General features: G+C 38.3%; 1 protein-coding gene and 1 long non-coding RNA gene across 4 annotated transcripts in view; one reads left to right on the top strand and one right to left on the bottom strand.

Annotated features, from left to right (window-relative positions):
* Nucleotides 1-12472: 12472 nt before the first annotated feature.
* CD163 (CD163 molecule) overlaps nucleotides 12473-19349 on the top strand; it is a 30992-nt gene continuing 24115 nt past the window's right edge. For all 3 annotated transcript variants that reach the window (XM_025471989.3, XM_049102436.1, XM_049102437.1), the window contains exons 1-4: nucleotides 12473-12674; nucleotides 14070-14156; nucleotides 15117-15437; nucleotides 18532-18852. In XM_025471989.3, the coding sequence (XP_025327774.3) occupies nucleotides 12644-12674; nucleotides 14070-14156; nucleotides 15117-15437; nucleotides 18532-18852 (760 nt within the window). In that variant the 5' untranslated portion in view covers nucleotides 12473-12643. The remainder of the gene's footprint in view (nucleotides 12675-14069; nucleotides 14157-15116; nucleotides 15438-18531; nucleotides 18853-19349) is intronic.
* LOC112675386 (uncharacterized) overlaps nucleotides 18746-19349 on the bottom strand; it is a 69807-nt gene continuing 69203 nt past the window's right edge. The window contains exon 4 of the long non-coding RNA XR_007406374.1: nucleotides 18746-18884. This is a non-coding gene — a long non-coding RNA (uncharacterized LOC112675386). The remainder of the gene's footprint in view (nucleotides 18885-19349) is intronic.

Below are 19349 nucleotides of genomic sequence, written 5' to 3' on the forward strand. Positions count from 1 at the left end.
ATTGTAATTGGCTATGCTCTAAATTAGATTGTAAATTCTTTGAGGATAAGGACCATTTTAATTTTATTTCTTGCACTTACCACAGTTGCTGGCATAGCCCAAGTTACATTAACTAAGTTACAGAATGGATGTTCTAACAGATCTATTAAGTTAACATTTTCATCATGGTATACTCAGATGTTATCTTAGAACAAGACCAAATGAAAGATTGTATAAAAAAGTTTTAAATAAAATACTTTGAAACTAAAATACATTCTTTTATTCATTTAGTCAGTAAACATATTTTCATTTAGTGCTTAATATTATTTGCCAGGCTCAAAAAGTTGCTGATATATGAGAGGCTTTTAACTCCTGTGATTCATTTTGTAAAACTAAATTTTGTTTTTTATAACTTTTATAATTACAACCCTATTGTTCTAGGGTTTATAGCCTACCTGCCTATTGACATTTTCTGTCCTTAGCAATTTTCCTTACAGGTTTTTTTAAAAGATTTTATTTATTTATTCATGAGAGACACAGAGAGAGAGGCAGAGACATAGGCAGAGGGAGAAGCAGGCTCCCTAGGGGGAGCGGGATGCTGGCCTCAATCCCAGAACTCCATGATCATGCCTTTAGACAAAGGCAGACTCTCACCACCAAGCCACCCCAGCGTCCCTTCCTTACAGATCTTAGTGACACAGTCCTACCTTCTTCTGTGTTTTATTCCAAAATCTTGGCTTTTTAAGAACTGAGCTTTTCTTTACCTTCCCAGAGTTTCACTTGCTATTAGCTATTTATTTGGTAAAGAAATTTTTGTTAGATTATTAACAGATATTAATGAATTTATATGTTATTACTCAACATAATATTTATATTTTTATCTCAGAATCAGCTCTGGGGATCCCTGGGTGGCTCAGCGGTTTGGCGCCTGCCTTCGGCCCAGGACGTGATCCTGCAGTCCCGGGATCGAGTTCTGCATCGGGCTCCCTGCATGGAGCCTGCCTTTCCCTCTGCCTGTGTCTCTGCCTCTCTCTTTGTCTGTGTCTCTCATGAATAAATAAATAAAATCTTTAAAAAGAAAAAAAGAGAATCAGCTCAATGCCTTTTTTCCCCATAACATATTCTGCTTTGGATAAAGTTTTTCCCTAGGTAAAGTTGCTTCAGACACTATATATTTTAGCCTTATGTTTTATTTATTTATTATTTATTTATTTTTTTATGATAGGCACACAGTGAGAGAGAGAGAGAGAGGCAGAGACACAGGCAGAGGGAGAAGCAGGCTCCATGCACCGGGAGCCCGACGTGGGATTCGATCCTGGGTCTCCAGGATCGCGCCCTGGGCCAAAGGCAGGCGCTAAACCGCTGCGCCACCCAGGGATCCCTAGCCTTATGTTTTAAAAGGTAAAATCTGATGTATTTCAAAAATTGTTTTATCCATATGGTTAAATGTTATAAATATCTCCTCACCCAAAGATGAAGTTTTTAATATCTGCAAGCCATTCTAGTAAAAATTATTGATTTTTAAAAAATATATAAACACAAAGTAAGTTGTAGGGAATGTTTGGTAAAAAAGTGACTAGAAGGTAAAGTCATGTTTGATTAGACGTTTGAATGGGGGTCAAGTAAGAGAAAAAGCAAATAAAAAAATTTCTATGGAACTATTTTTCTAAATTAAAAATAGTAAACAGGCAAAAGATTCTAAAATATAGTATTTCTCACATACTAAGAAGTAAGATTTAGAGTGTTGTGGAACTTGGTATAAACCTCAAATATGCATGCAGATTTCAACGGTGTCTTTTAAGGATGCAGGTAGCTTGAATGATCTTCCAGTACTGTGGCAAATTAACAGAACTCAGGCTTCTCCCCCTTTTCTTACCAGTTCAACTAGCAGTCCAAGAATTCAAACTCCTGTCATTCTTTTAAAAGATTCTATTTATTTATTTGAGACAGAGAGAGAGAGCGAGAGAGCACAAGCAAGGAGGAGGGTCAGAGGGAGAGGGAGAAGCAGACTCCCTGCTGAGCAGGGAGCCCATGCGGTGCTCAGTCCCAGGACCCCAGTATCATGACCTGAGCTGAAGTCAAATGCTTAACCCACAGAGCCACCCCAGGTGCCCCTAAACTCCTATTCATGGTGATTCTGTTCATGTCTCAGCACAGGGCATTGCTTAAATCTGTAAACCCTTTCCTGTTTCTACAGGTCCCACTGGAGTTCCACCCATGCTATGGTGTTAGGACCAAATCAATGCAATTATGTGGGGCTTTTCATCTGCTCCAGGTGGTGGTTTTTCTCCTCACTTGTCTGTTGAGAAGCTAAAAATAATCTTCCCTCTCTTAATTTCTGAGGCCACACAAGTTGAACTTTTTTTACATTCCTTCAAGACACATATTATTCCCCTTCCTGAAACCACTAACCTTTGAGTCTCCTTTCAGCCACACTGTGTGTGTTCCTGGAAATTGCAGTGACCAGTTAAGGGTAAGACAAGAACTTGTCATCTCTAGCGTTTCTTTAGAATGTTTTCACAGGGACTGGAAATTATTTATGCAATGGTCTGCTTAAAAAAAAAAAAAAAGGTGGGATGGAAAGAATGGGAAGTAGCCTTTTCCTGGTAGAATTGCAGTGTAAATGCTTCTGGAATTAGTAATAATGATGAATTGTTACACAATGAAGAGGAAGTTCTGAGTGGGTGACCCAGAGAGACATTGAGGCTGGATTTTGCTCTGCTCCTATTGCTCGTCTTATTTACCTCCCCTGGCTGTGATCACTGCTGGAAATAAATTGAATAGACAGGAATAATTTTTTTTTTTAGACAGGAATAATTTTAAATAATAATCTCAGCCCTCATCTGAACCTTCTGTTTTGTTATGCACTTACTCTCCCCCAATTTGTGCTGTGTCACCTGTTTATTTCAGACACAAAAATAAAATTACTTCACTGAAATCCTACATCAAATCAGTATTCACCTCAACATCACAAGTCCAAAAAAGTCTTTTCAGTCTTCACCTCATTTGATATGTCAAGTCATTTGACACATGGACTGTTCTCTTTTTTTGTTCCTAATATTTTCTTTTCATGATTATAGGGCCTCACTCTCCAAAAGTATTTTCATCCCTTCTCTGTTTCTCTGGATAACTGTTTCTTCTCTGTCTCACCATTCCATGTTGGAGTTTCTTGGATGTTCAACACTGCCCATGCTCTTGGGATAAGTGATCTCTTTGATCTTTACATCTTCTATTGGCAGCTAAACCCTTCAAAATTTACATCTCCAGTCTAGTTTGCTCCTCTATAGTTCTTAATTGCATGTATATTGCTTCAGCATTCCTTACCATAGTTAATGACAACCTTATTGGCTGTTCAGTACATCATGCTGAATCCTCTCACCCCTCATCATCAACCATCTAAGTTTATCTTTTAAACTACCAGCATGTATTTTGCCCATATCCACTTGTTTTCTTCTCCCTCCATTTTTGGATCTCAAGTACATACAGTTGAATCAGTGATAATCCTTGGGCTGTGGAACTCTGTCATTATTGGTACACATATATACTTTATTTATTAACTTAGTCAGTCATTTGTTTATAGGAATAATTAAATACAGATGAACCCACTATCACATCCCATCATCCACACCATATATCATTCTTACTCAACTCTGTAAGCCTCCTATTTAGCATTATTACAAGCTTTTTTTTTTTTTATCTTTTTGCCTTTTTGCAAGCTCTTTTTATAATGTAGCCAGAATAATCGTTGAAACAGAAATCTGATATATTACTACTCTGTTTGCAACCACTCAGGATCTTCTTTATGCCCTTAATGAAAAACTCCTAAACATGGCCTTAAATGTTCTATGAGATCTGTTTCTGCCCTGCCTCTGTACTCATCAAATGCCAATCTCATCCTGTTTCTTTATTGCAATTATACTGGATTTTTAGTTCCTTCAGTGCATCAGTCCTTTTCTTACCTCCCTCCTGAACTTTAAAAATGTTTTTCTTTGTGCCTGGAAAACGTTCTACTTTTCCATTGTAGCTGTCTAACTGATCCTTCAGAGCTCAACTTAAAGGAAAATTTTCCTGAGTGTCATACAAATCCTTTAGAATTGTTTGCAGGATGTTAAGTCCCCTTGCTGTGCTCCTGCCCTCTCTTACACAGAACAATTTATTGGCTTATGTTTATGTCTATCATTCCTTCTAGGCTATATGTTCAATGAGATTAGAAACCTTGAATGAATTAATTTCTAATGTATTCCAAGAAACTAACAGAATACTTGATATAAATAGCATTTAAATATATTTGTTTATTAAATGCAAAAGTATAAAATATGGAGTAGAAGCCATATTGAACTGGATCCAGTTGGATGAAAGGAAAGCAAATTGTGAGTATAAACTGCTTTATTTTTTACAAATAAATTCTAAAAAGGAAACTCTTAGGGACACCTGGGTAGCTCAGTGGTTGAACGTCTGCCTTTGGATCAAGGCGTGATCCCGGAGTTCCGGGATCCGGTCCCACACCGGGCTTCCTGAATGGAGCCTGCTCCTCTCTCTGCCTATGTCTCTGCCTCTCTCTCTCACTCTGTCTTTCATGAATAAATAAATAAAATCTTTTTAAAAAATAAAAAAAGGGAAAAGCTTGAAATTGCAAGTCTATGCTGAGGAACACTGGGAAACTCAAATATCAAATGCTGAGGGTATTGAGTACAACATGAAATCTAAGCTCCCAGGGATAAAGTCAGAGTCCAGGGTTAGAGCAAAAGGTTTCTATTACAGGAGATGTGGAGAAAGAGCAAGAAAAGATTGCGAACAAGGAGAAAGATCAGTGTGGGAATATCCATAACATGTAATTCAAAAAATATTCTGTACATAGAGTGCAGTTATGTTTGACCAGCTTCATGAACAAAATAAAGGCTAAGAAATTGATAGTTTTCAGGAGGCTATAAATGTATAGGGGCATTTATCATGTTACTTTGTAGAGAAAAATAATTTAGACTCAATAGGGGAGTAATATAGGCTAGTTATAAACCATAAAACCTGGGATATTGGATAGCTTAGCCATAGCACCTGTTAGACTAAAGAGAAAGATATCCAATCTCTGGTTGGTAGTAAAATAGTATGAAGACAATATCTTGCAATTCGTTGATTTGGAGAGGTAATCAAGATAGTAAGTGAAGCATAAATAGAGCATCTGAAACAAATTCCTGGAATTGGTACATGACAGTGGTTTCACAAGGCTAGAGCAAAGCAGAAGTCCAGTTACTAGGACTGGGGAAAAAAAATCAGAATATGATGGAATCAAAGCCAGCTATTAGTCAATAAGCAGTCTGCAGTGGACTAATCATATGCAACATGCACAATTTATACGTTCAATGTAAATGATGAGTTTGCAAACATGTAGTTTAAATTTGTGCTCAGTATGCTGGAATATTAAGTGAAAAAATTGAGTGAGGGCCAAGAACATAAAGGAGTCAGAAGACATTGCACTCTGGGGTTTTGAAGGGAAAAGAAAATCAGATGCAAGGGATGAAGAACATTCCAGAAAGGCTAAAAAATAATAATTGAAAAATCTGAAACTACTCTATCAAAAAGGATAGTCAAGTGCAGATAGCCATTCTCCATAATGCAACAAAGACTAGATAATCAGTGTGACTGCTTATTCAATGACTGGTAGAACCTAAAGAAAAGAAAAGTCACCTTAGGAAGAGAACACAGATATTCTCTATGGGTGGGTGGTGGGAGACTAAGGAAAATGCATGAATTTGTTCCTAACTTGCATAATCATACTATAAACCTGCAATTTATATGTAGAGATTTAAAACACCACAGTAAAGGGATCCCTGGGTGGCGCAGCGGTTTGGCGCCTGCCTTTGGCCCAGGGCCCGATCCTGGAGACCCAGGATCGAATCCCACGTCGGGCTCCCGGAGCATGGAGCCTGCTTCTCCCTCTGCCTATGTCTCTGCCTCTCTCTCTCTCTCTCTGTGTGACTATCATAAAAACAAAACAAAACAAACAAACAAAAAAAAAAAACACCACAGTAAAGCTTATTTCATCATAAGACAGTAGATGAAGCTAATGACTTCATTTATAGAAGGGATACAATGAGAATATGGGCACAGTGGCCTTACTCACAAGCCCCAAATCTCAAAATTCAAAAGAAGTTTCAAAATCTGGTGCCACCCTCCTTCTCTATTTGTCTTCCTTCTTCTATCTGTCATGCACAGGGTTGTGTAAAAATGTCACAGATTTCCTTACCAAATTCTGTTCTAACATCCAGATCCACTTACATTTTTTTAACATATCCAGTTCCCCCAAACCTGACTCTCGCTGGAGGGTTTGCCTTGCACCATGAGTTGTAAACCTGGAAGATGGGGCTGGCTTCTTCCTTTCCTTTATCTTCCGCTAATAATTGCTCACTAAAATTTACTAAACAGTTGTATTGATGTATAATTGACATACACTAAGCTGTACGGACTTACTCAGCTTTTTAGCTTTGATATAGATGTATACCTAAAGCCATCAACACAGTCAAGACAATGAACATATTACTTGCCCCAAAAAGTTTCATCATAATTATCCCCTATTGTAATTCCTGCTTCCCAATCTACCCCTAAGCAACCACTGCTTCCAGTCACAATGGACTGGTTTGCACTTTCCAGAATTCTGTAGAAGTAGAATCACAAAGTGTGAGTCATTTTTGTGGTAGCATGCATCAGTAGTTCATTCTTCTGCTTGTTAACCCATTCACCAGTTAAAAGACATTGGTTTGTTTCTAGTTTTTGTCTATTATGAATAAAACATTCATATGGCATTCATGAGTAAATCATTAAATGAACATATGTTACCATTTCTCTCTCTCTCCTTTTTAAAGATTTTATTTATTTATTCATGAAAGACTCAGGGAGAGAGAGGCAGAGACATAGGCAGAGAGAGAAGCAGGCTCCATGCAGGGATCCCGATACAGGACTCAATCCTCCCTTCCCAGATCATGCCCTGAGCCAAAGGCAGACACTCAACCATTAAGCCACCCAGGCTTCCCTGTTACTATTTCTCTTAAGTAGAAACTCAAGAGTTTGTTTAATGTTTAAAAAAATAAAGCCTGTCAAACTGTTTTAAAGTGGATAAATTATTCAAATTCCCTTTAAGACTATAGGACAGTCCCATTCCCTCAATATTCTCAACAACATTAGGCATAGCAGTCTCTATAATTTTAGCCATTCAAATAGGTAAATAAGTTGTATCTCATCGTGGATTTCTCAATTTGCATTTCTTTAAGGACTAATGATGCTGAGAATCACTCCGTGTGCTTATTCACCATCATGTAAATTCTTTGGTGAAGTGCAAAACTTTTGTTTTTCCTTTAAAATAAGGATGGTTGTTTTCATATTATTGAGTTTTGAGAATTCTTTATAAATTTTGAAAAATTTTGAATATAAGTCCTGTATCAAATACATGATTTGCAAGTATTTTCTCTCTTACTCTATGGCTTGGCTTTCATTCTTTTGTGATTTTGAGGAACAGAATTTTTAAGTTTTGATGCTGTCCAATTTATCAAATTGTTGTTTTATGACTCATGCTTTATTAATTAATTTATTTTTTAATTTTTATTTATTTATGATAGTCACAGAGAGAGAGAGAGAGAGAGAGAGGCAGAGACACAGGCAGAGGGAGAAGCAGGCTCCATGCACCGGGAACCCGATGTGGGATTCGATCCCGGGTCTCCAGGATCGCGCCCTGGGCCAAAGGCAGGCGCAAAACCACTGCGCCACCCAGGGATCCCGACTCATGCTTTTAGTATTAGAAAATCTTTGTAGAGAGGCATCTAGGTGGCTCAGTGGTTGAGTGTCTGCCTTCAAGCTCAGGCATGATCCCAACATCGAGTCCCCCATCAGGCTCCCCATGGGAAGCCTGCTTCTCCCTCTGCCTATGTCTCTGCCTCTCTCTCTGTGTCTCTCATGAATAAATAAATAAAATCTTAAAAAAAAAAAAGAAAGAAAGAAACTCTTTATGGAACCTAAGGTTACAGAGATTTTCTCCTCTATTTTCTTTGAAAAGTTTTGTGGTTTTAGGTCTTCAATTTATGTTTCTGATCCATTCTGAGTTAATTTTTGTATCATATTATGTAAGGATTGAAATTCATCTTACTTCACTAATTGGGAGCGGAATGAACCAATGATAAAGCAAAGCAAAACCAAAAACAAAGCACCGGGCCCAAGTTGGGCCAGTAGGAAGCTACATGGAAAGAAATGATGAGGACAAAATAAAAAGAAAATCTTTTATCTACAAGTCAGTCCCCAAACAGGCATTCTCATCCCCTCAAAATTCCTAAACCTCAATACTCTAAAAACTTAAAGGGCATAATTACTGAAAAACCTTTCGCATCCTTCCCTAAAAAGGCTTCCAAGAAAAGCACTAGGCTACTGTAATGATTTTGTTAAGTCCTAGAGACCATCTTTCTTTAAAGGTCACTGGAGAGCTATGATTTTAGAGGGTGGTTAGGTTTCTTCAACCCTATATCCCACCTTCAGAAGTACCTCTTATGGAAAGGACCCCATGTCAGAATAATTGAATCTCTTCCAGCGCCACAAAATAGAGCAAGAAGACCACAAACAAATAAACAAACAAACAAAAAACCAAACCAAAACAAAGCAAAGCAAAGAAATCAGACATTCCATTAATAAATGAGGATCTTAGGTTTCACAACCTAAAACTCACATATGCAAAGTGCAAATTTCTGCCATTAGTCTGAGACTTTTCTCACTGATACAGATGACAACAATGCCCTGTCCTATTATGTTTAGAGAAATCATGTACAGGAGGGCAACCACTGCTTCCAAGCAAGTGAGCACCACTGTGAGTTAAGTAAATGGAGGTGTCGTAGGGGACTGGTCACAGAGGAGGGAGGTGGTCCTCATCTTCCTTTCCAAAACCACTGGGGAATGGAGGATATGGGGGTGACTGAGAGAGGTAGGCATGCAGTTTTAACAGCTCACCCAGCTAAAGGGTATAAAGTGCCCAGTTGAGCTGCTGGCCTCCAGACATTAGAACTACATTACACATTGGGGGTGATACACTATCACGAGCTAAAAGCTGACCCAGGGCACGTAAAGGTTACTGGCTGGAGAGGGATATGCCAGTTCTCTTCTTTTTTTTAAGGTGACAGTTGGTGCCATTTATTTGTCATGTCTTTCTTAATTTAGGAGTCATGTGCTATAAATTTCCCCTTATGTAGAATTTAATTACACCCTACAAAGTTTGATGTGTTTTCTATGCATTTTTATTTATTCTTAAATATTTTTAAATTCCCTTTTTAAAAAGATTTATTTATTCATTCATTCACGAGAGACACACAGAGAGAGGCAGAGGGAGAAGCAGGCTCCATGCAGGGAGACCGACATGGGACTCGATCCCAGGACTCCAGGATCACGCCCTGGGCTGAAGGCGGCGCTAAACCGCTGAGCCACCCGGGTTGCCCTTAATTCCCTTTTGGTTTCTTCTTTGACCATCGGATTATTAAAAGTGAGCTGTTTAGTTTTCAGGTATTCAAAGTTTTCCAGAGATACTTTTGTTATTGATTTCTAATTTCAGTCCACTGGGTATTTTAAAAAGATTTATTTATTTTAGAGACAGAGAGTGAGATCCAGGGGTGGGGGTGGGGAGAGGGGCAGAGAGAGAGGGATACAAGCAGACTCCCCACTGAGAGGGGGGCCCAATGCAGAGCTCTATCCCAAGTCCCTGAGATCATGACCTTTGCCACAATTAAGAATCGGATACTTAACTGACTGTGCATCCCCCCCCCCTTTTTTTAGAGAGAGGGGTGGGGGGAGGATCAGAGGGAGAGGGAGAAAGAGAATCTTAAGCAGTTTCCACATTGGATGCAGGGCTTGATCTCAGGATCTTGAGATTATGCCCTGAGCTGACATCTCAGATGCTAAACTGACTATGCCACCCAGGTGTCCTTCTTATTTTTTAATTACAACATGTCATTTAGGTAATTTAAAAACACAAGCAGGCAAAACTCGTTTTACAAGGCTGCATGTATGCATATTTGAGAATCTTCCTCAAATATATTGGAGTGCTGGTCCATCACAAGGGCTGGGAAGAAAAAAGGGTACAGGCAGCATCCTTTGTCCTTTGTTGAAGGACAAAGGGAAAAAAATGAAAGTGACAAGAAATAACAAATAGAGAGTCATATGTTCAACTTTTGAAAAAGAAGACACTCTTCCTATCCTTGGTATCTTAAAACTAGCAAGTAAGATGAACAATAATTATATAAAGTATGCGTTACAATTTTCAAAGTACAAATTATATGATAGAATAATAATGACAGTAAGTGGTTTTCAAAATTGGAGTATCAAAAAATGTTTTTTTTGTGTGTGTTTTTTTAATTAAGTTATTTTAGAGAGAGAAAGCAAGTTGGGGGAAGGGCAGAGGGAGAGAGTCTCAAGAAGACTCTCTGCTGAGCACAGAGCCCAACTCAGAGCTATATCTCATGACCCTGAGATAATGACCTGAGCCGAAACCAAGGGTCAGACGCTTAGCTGACTGCACCACCCAGGCACCCCAAGATGCTTTGTATTTTACGTTTAATCTCGGAAGCAATATTGAGGATGATTGGAGGCAGGAGTGGTAATAGAAATGAGAGCAAGAGTACAATGCAGTGACTGTAGAATCCTATTTTTTAAATCTACTAAGAGTATAAGGAGAGCCCAATTGAAATAAATAGTAGAGGAATGGAAAGAACAGACCAGTGCAAACTTCAAAAGACAAAAATCTTAGTGAGCAAAAAATTTCTGCTTGCATTAAAGATGAAGAAAAAGGAAGTGCATTTATTCTCCCACCTGAAACAACTGGAAAACGGATAAAATAGGTGAAATGACAATTTTCTTTTTGTTTTTTTAAGATTTTATTTATTTATTCACGAGAGACACAGAGAGAGGCAGAGACATAGGCAGAGGGAGAAGCAGGCTCCCTGCGGGAAGCCCGATGTGGGACTCAATCCCAGGACTGTGGGAGACGCTTAACCACTGAGCCATGCAGGTGTCCCAAAATGACAATTTATTAGACACTGAATATCAGGCAACAAAGGACAGTGATCCATAAAAGATGAGAAACTAACAAGTTAAGTCCCATGATTGCTTTAGTTTACTGCATTGAAAGAGTTTCCACGCCAAGGAATAGGTTTTTATAATATAAAATTCAAATTCTCTAGTCTGGTACATGATGTCCTTTTTCATATAACCCTTGTTTACCTCTGCAACAGTAACAGCATTATCAACAACATTTGTCACAGTAACAGAGAACAGGTATTATCAAGTGCTATCCGCAAGGGCTGGTGAATGTCTTGTTGAAAAAGAAGACATGTTTCTTATCCTTTGTGTTTTAGAACTAGCAAGTAAGATGACCAATAAATAATTATAAAAAGTATGAGTTGTTATAATCCTCAATGTACAGGTTGCCATGAGTGCACAGTTTCTGGAATAATTCAAGGTTCAAGTTATTTTACCTAGTGAAGTCGTGTTTAACCAAAGACATAAAAGACAGAAGACTAAGAGCTCAGGAAGGACAGTGGCAGAAAGTAGTACACACAAAAGGAACAATGTGTGTAAGAGGTTAGTCGTGTCCAAGGAATAGAAAGAAGCCAGAGTGACCTTTTTCACTGGATTATAGTGAGTGTCTCCTTGCAAGACTGGAGATGCTTCTTAAACTCCCCCTTCTGGCGCACCACTATTACCAGAGAATGTTTATCCCATCAGGGACCATCGAATTTCCATGTTTTTACATGCCTGTATTGTTTGGTATATGTCTTTTCTTATACTTTAAATATTTTTATCTTTTTTCTTTGGGGGCAAAGTCCTCATTATTTAGGACACAATTTAAGCACCTTCTCACAGAAAAGAGTTTTCTGACTATTCATTTCTGTCTCCCAGTTGATATGACCCTGTTTTTCTTTATTTTTCACTCTGTGCTTTGAATCGCTCTGGATTATTGCTCACAGTATGTGTTTCTTTCACTGAATTTGAGTTATTCAGAGCTAAAATTACGTCTTATAAATTTTTATTGCACCATTTGTAGAATCTGTAATGGTCATGGCTAATTTTATTGTTACTCTTCATCTCATTAGAAAAGAGAAAGCAAATGCCTTCTGTAGATGGTCTACACAAAATTATTCATTCAGCTCATTTGATTATGGTAATAGTATTAAAAGTGATGAAACTGATAAAACATTATTTAATTATGTTTTGCTTATTTCACTTTAGTTTTTGACATAACTGCACAGTGATAGTCATTTTTATTTCTAATATATTACTCCAAAACAAAGTATGGAAATCTAAATATTCATTTCAATAGCAACGGAACATGCATTAGTATTTCCCCTTAATTTTTGTAAATCTGTAGTGTTTCTCAATTTCTTTTGGTTGTTTCATGTCCCAAATTGAAGAAAACATGAGTATGAAAGGGAACCTCAGTTTGTGAATGACTTCCCTTTTTTCGTTGATTGACTCCACCTCCTTTATGTAGCCTTTCTGGGGTTTTCTGTTGTGTTTTGCTTTGCTTTGTCTTGTGGAAATGAGATGATTTTTAGAATTCTTAGTGGTCCTCTTTAGCAGAACACTTCTAAGGAATAATACAAGAAGATTTAGAAATCATTAAAACTCTGGACTGGACAAACTCAGAATGGTCCCACATGGAAACTCTGGATCTGCTGGTAAACATTTCTCATTTATTATACATTTACCTTTTAATGCAGTAAAAAGTTAATAGTCAATGGATCTTATTTAATAGTAATTGGCATCAAGAGAGTAAGGAGTGGAAAATGGTCATTAAGCTTTGGTGGCAGTGACTTGTGTCTGCTGTAGATTCACAATTGAAGATAGGAGATAAAGATTAGATTTGGCATTAGAAAAAAAAAAAGAAAGATTAGATATGGCATCAGGTTTGTAAAACTGCTGAGGTGAAGTTAAGGAGCTGAAATGAACTGAATTTTATTGAGTATGACAATAATTCTTAGAAAAGATAGACCATACGGGAAGGAATATTGACTGAAAGTTGATCACGCAGGGGAATTTAAAATAACATCCCTGAGGGCTGAAATCTACTTCATAATTTATATGGATATGTTAAACTCATTTAGCATTTTAAATTTTTTCAAAGCTTTTTAATCTTAAAATTTTTATTTTATTTATTTATTTTTAGAGATTTTATTTATTTATTCATGACAGACACAGAGAGAGAGGCAGAGACACAGGCAGAGGGAGAAGCAGGCTCTATGGGGAGCCTGATGCGGAACTTGATCCTAGGACCCAGGATCATGACCTGAACTGAAGACAGATGCTCAACCACTGAGCCAGTCAGGCATCCCTCAAAGCTTTCTTATGGCAGTATAGCATGCCACATGAAAGCACAAGTCCTAAGGCCACACTTTAGTAACTTATACCAAAGTGCATGTTCTTATGTGGCTACCAAAGCATTCTTACTGTTGCGTGAGTGTTGGGTTAAGGTAAGAATAAGAAGAGAGAGTAATGAAAGCTTTAGAGTTTTATGCTATATCTGGGGATAAGATCCAGTATTTTGTTTTTTTTCAAATATAAACCTTACCACTTCATTCCACCGATGTTCAGCTACTATTTAGCATGCACTGTGCCAGGTACTGGCGAAATAGTGCTGAGCCTGATAGAATCCATTCCCTTGTGAAATTTACCACCTAACTGTCTGGATCCAGTGGGCTTGGAGTCGGGGACCTCAGTAGTTGAATATTGTTTTGGCCTGGTAGGGGGACCTGCCCCTGCTAAGCTTCATGGATGCTTTCTCAATTTTCTAGGTTTTTAGCTCTGCTCTTGAAATTCTTTTCTGTCCCCAATTTGCTCTTAATTCCTCACTGCTGAGTCGCCTCTAACCACAAACATTTCCAGAGCTATTTCACTGAGACTATGTGATCCCAGGTATGTGTGTTTCCCGTCCACCTTGCCATTTAGAAAGAAGAATTCTTTGTCTTCACTCAACTTTCCTTGTTAATCTCAAAACTTTGAAATCATCTGTCTTCTCCAAAGTTGCTTTTGGGGAAGGCAATACTTTTGTTCTTTTTTTGTTTCTTTTTTCACAGACTTTAGAAGATGTTTTGCCCTCTTGTGTCCCTCTGCTGTGGCTGTGGTCTCCATTCTCAGTACCTGTTTGATGACCAATTCTCTTGGTGAGTGCTTGGTCAAACGCAAATAATTCTGAAGGCTCAACAGCATCTGAAAACATGCTTCATGATTTCAAAGGATCAGATATTAAAAGCACAAAATGAGGTCCTAACCATGCAACACCAAAATATGAACTTGAGGCATGGTTTCCTCCAAGATAAAATAAACTTTCACAGGAAAAAAAAAAAGTACATTTGCCTAAATTTGAATAATGCCTACCTAAAACATAGGAAACAAAACAGAGGAAAAAGCTCAGAATTATTGGGATAAAGTGGAATTTTAGGAACAACTTTTAAAAATTCAAATGCCAAATTTTACCTTAAGATGTATTGAGGGAAGCCAGCAATATATCAGAGAGACCACAGTTTCCTGTTGGTTAAAGTAATCAGAGGGTGGGAGCTGAGACATTTGGAGTCTGGGGGGAAGGAGGGACAAGGGATTATTTTATGGTAGGAAAAAATAGGAAAATATCTCCATCTCAACTCCCATTTAATAAAGTAGAAAACTTTCAGCCAGATTTCAACTAGTATTTTAAAAATTCATGGTGTTTTTCGTATATGTGTGTAATGGGTGTTAAATTCCTTAAGACTGGTCTTTTCATCTGCATCATGAACCTTCTTTTTATGGCTCTTAGGAATTTGGAGAAACTTACATCGCTCCTATCTATAAAATTTTGTAATATATTATTTACATAGTAAACTCTATGGAGATTATATAAATCGACTTTATAAAAAAATCTCAGAACTGTGTTACTTAGCTTTACCGATTTTGCATCCTTGCTTCATCTGAAGCCTGTGATGCTGATTTTTGTTCCTACAAAATAGCATTCTCCTCTCGTACCATTAATGAGTCTGGGGATGTTTCTGACCTTTAGCTTGGAAAAATAAATAAGTAATCCAGGGAATAATAATCCCCTGCTTGCTCTTTGGATCCTGACCAATTGCTGCCTTCACCTGTTGCTGCAGGGAGAGCAGATAAAGAGATGAGGCTAACGGATGGTGAAGACAATTGCTCCGGGAGAGTGGAAGTGAAAGTCCAGGAGGAGTGGGGAACGGTGTGTAATAATGGCTGGGGCATGGATGAAGTCTCTGTGATTTGCAGGCAGCTGGGATGTCCCACTGCTATCAAAGCCGCTGGATGGGCCAATTCCAGGGCAGGCTCTGGACGAATCTGGATGGATCATGTTTCTTGTCGAGGGAATGAATCTGCTCTCTGGGACTGCAAACATGATGGATGGGGAAAGCACAACTGCAGTCATCAACAGGATGCTGGAGTAACCTGTTCAGGTAGGACTTGCAGAAGTCAAATGCTTTGTGGGGGAAAAAAATATGTAGATGGCCTAAAAACGAAAAGGAGCACTTTTCTGTGAGTTTCCTAGTTCATATATAAAATCACCCAATCTATTGCTAAAAGACCAGACAATGCATGACACATCCCATTAGAAAAAAAAAGGAGATTCTGAATATTGTAGTCCAGGAGTGACCAGCTTCAATTTGAGAGCCAGTAATCCCACCGTTAGTTTCTACTCCCATATAAAAATATCATATCTAAGTCAATTCTTTGTCTTCCTTCTCAGTAACATGCTGCTTTTGTGCATTAACCTTTTTGTCCCTTAACTGATAATCAATTTAATGAATCAAAAAGTAAATATTCCTAGCACTAACCTTTTGCTGCAGGAAGGATGTTTTGCAGAGTAGAATTGCTTTTTTCCAGTGTACAGTGCTGTTCATTTCATTTACATGGTGGTTTGTTCTGGGTTTAAAAAAAAATTATTGGGATCCCTGGGTGGTGCAGCGGTTTGGCACCTGCCTTTGGCCCAGGGAGCGATCCTGGAGTCCCAGGATCGAATCCCACATCGGGCTCCCGGTGCATGGAGCCTGCTTCTCCCTCTGCCTGTGTTTCTGCCTCTCTCTCTCTGTGTGTGTGACTATCATAAATAAATTAAAAAAAAGACTATTAAAAATTATTTATTTATTTTATTTTAAAGAGAGTGAGCAAGCAGGGGGAAGGGCAGAAGGAGAGGGAGAGAAAGTAAATAGAATGCTCAAGCAGACTCTCTGCTGAGCACGGAGCTCAACATAGGTTCCATCCCAAGACCCTGAGATCATGACCTGAGCAGAAACCAAGAGTCAAATGCCTAACTGACTGAACCACCCAGGTGCCCCATGGTGGTTTTAATTTAGAAAAAATTTCATGAACTTTATCTCCATTGACCTTACAGTAACTCTGAAAGCTTTGTGTCACACCTTTTTGCTGTAAATCATGAGGTCATAGTTAAGACCCAATTCAGATTCCTGGACTTCCCATTTCTCCTTGTTCCTTTCACTGGCTTTCCTCTTTCTTAGAGGCCATCTCCTCCAAGGAGGAGATTTTAGAAAGGACTAATCTCTCCCCCTGTATTGTGGTGTACTGGGTACAATACAGGCTAGTGTCTAGAAAGATGCGGAACTAAATTCCAGTTCAGCACCTCATGAATGTTATTTTGAGCAAGTTGTTAATTTTTTCTGAACTTCAGGTTCTGAAAACTCAGTGTTTTAATACATTAGAGCTCTTCTTTTTCCTTCTTCCTTCCATCCTCCCCCTTCCAACTCCTCCACTTCCTCCTGCTCCTACTCCTCTTGTTTTTTATTGTTAATCATTACAAGGGGAAGATAGGAATAACAATAGTAACATCTATGTCACACATCTACGGTAAAGTTAAAAATCATAATAAATCTTGCCAGGCTTGGGGGCACCTGAGTGACTCAGTCGATTGAGCATCAGACTTGATTTTGGCTCAGGTCATGATCTCAGGGTGGTGGAATAGAGCCCCAGAGCGAGCGCCATGCTCAGTGGGGAGTCTGCTTGTCCCTCTCCCTCTGCTCCTCCTCCTCCTCCTCTCTCTCTCTCTCTCTTTCAAATACATAAATAAATAAAATCTTGCCAGGCTCTTACTAAAATCATTGCAACCTACAGAGCTCACTGTTTAAGCTAAGACATCAGTGTAACACTTTTAACTCTTGTTTTCTGTTTTTTTCATACTTAAGGATAGAATTAATCAAATTTGTTTTTTGAAATTTATACAGCTAATGCTCCAATTGGTGTATATGTAGCCACTCAAGGACTTCTTAGTTTCATGAGGTTTCAGAGGCTGTATTTTCCCCACCCTGACTGATGCTCAATCCTCAGAGCCTCTGCCTCTTGGGAGATTTTACTATTATCACACACACAGGGACAACACAGTATAATAGTCAGGAGAATAAACACTAGTGTTAGACTGCTTTTTCTTTTCACATCCTGGCTCTATGATTTTCTAGGTGTATGATCCTATGACAATTATGGAAACTGAGAATGCTTATCTGTGGAGTAGGGATAATGGAAAGAATACATAATGCTTAATGTTGTGAAGACTAATAGCATATGTGATACACTCAGAACACCAGACACATACTTAATTGTGAACTATTATTTATATGGTTATTAATTGTCCAGAATAAAAAATCCTGTTAAGTAGAGGTCTTTGCCTGGTATGTAGAGCTTTTAAAAGTAAATTCCTCTCTCAAAAAAAGAGCCTCTAAACACTTGCTCAAGCATAAGCAGTTCTTGTTTTTCATGTGTCCCCAGATTTCATCCCAAATTTTTTTTCAGATATATTAGTCCTCATAGAAAATCTAGGGAAACATGTATAGAGGGAATTTCCTTTATGAAAAAAGCTGTTCTTTGCTAAAAATTGTACCAGATGCTTTGGAGGTGGGGGGAAGCTTTGATTCAAAGAGGAGATTGGTGAGAAATGAATTCTCTTGATATTTTTTCCTCAATTTTTATTAATTTGGTATAGTACAGGATGCTTTTGCAAACAGTTGTCCATGCTCAGGCATTTTTATTTTTCTCTTTTTATTGTTTTCTAATTTTACACTCAACTTCAGACAATTCGTCATGCTCTGACTGTTTGTGATAAAGAAAGATTAAAATAAAGGTTTTTAATGTTCGGCAAATGACATTTTTTAAATGTTTTTAATGTTTGCCATTTTTGCTACTTTGTTGGATGGACTAATTTAATTTTTTCTAGTTTTTTAAAGTAAGTGCTTTGAGACAAATTTGTCAATTTCTACATAAAAGAGTGCTTATTTTGTCTTAATAATGGAAGGAAATAAAACAAAACAGAAAGCAAATTTAATCTGTAAAACATTTTCCTTGGTAAGTAGACATAGATGAAAGCCTTAATTTCTAGCTGGTCTTTAAAAGATGAAAATTCCCCAGTATGTACAGATGGGAAGATTCCAAAATGGGGCATCATTTTTAAGGACAGCATCAAATCTCAAGTGTCCAGAGGAATCTTATTTTTAAAAATCACTTCTGAAAGAATGTCACTTCTGACTTCCGGTCTTTACCCCACTCTAGATGGATCCAGTTTGGAGATGAGGTTGATGAACGGCGGAAACCAGTGTTCTGGCAGAATAGAAGTCAAGTTCCAGGGACAGTGGGGAACAGTGTGTGATGACAACTTCAACATAGATCATGCTTCTGTGGTTTGTAAACAGCTCGAATGTGGAAGTGCTGTCAGTTTCTCTGGTTCAGCTAATTTTGGAGAAGGTTCTGGGCCAATCTGGTTTGATGATCTTGTGTGCAGTGGAAATGAGTCAGCTCTCTGGAACTGCAAGCATGAAGGATGGGGAAAGCATAACTGTGATCACGCTGAGGATGTTGGAGTGATTTGCTTGGGTAAGGATTGATCTGGGTTCATTCGGTGCTTCCTGAGAGGACAAAAGAAAGGGGGAAAGGTTCTTAAAAGCCTGAACTCTTCCCAACATAATGAAGCCTGCTTCCTCAATCACCTAATTGTGACCTAATTTCAGGTTCCCCATCTGATACCTGTGGAGATTTTTCTTTAACTGAAATGAAAATAACTAGGTTAGGGAGTAAGGATGAACAGTGAAATCAAGACCCAAGTCATGAGGATAGAAGGAGGTGTTCAGAGAATAATCCAATCCTCCCTCCTCCCCTATTCCCCCCAGAAAAAGAGAAGAAAAAGAAAAAGAAAAAAAATAGCTTAACTAGCAAGTTGTGCTTTGGGGATGAGTTTTTTCTTTTTTTTAATTTTTTTTTAATTTATTTATGATCATCACACAGAGAGAGAGAGACAGAGACACAGGCAGAGGGAGAAGCAGGCTCCATGCACCGGGAGCCTGATGTGGGACTCAATCCCAGGTCTCCCTGGG

Source organism: Canis lupus, chromosome 27 (genome assembly GCF_003254725.2).
Source record: "Canis lupus dingo isolate Sandy chromosome 27, ASM325472v2, whole genome shotgun sequence".
NCBI classification, from domain to species: Eukaryota; Metazoa; Chordata; class Mammalia; order Carnivora; family Canidae; genus Canis; species Canis lupus.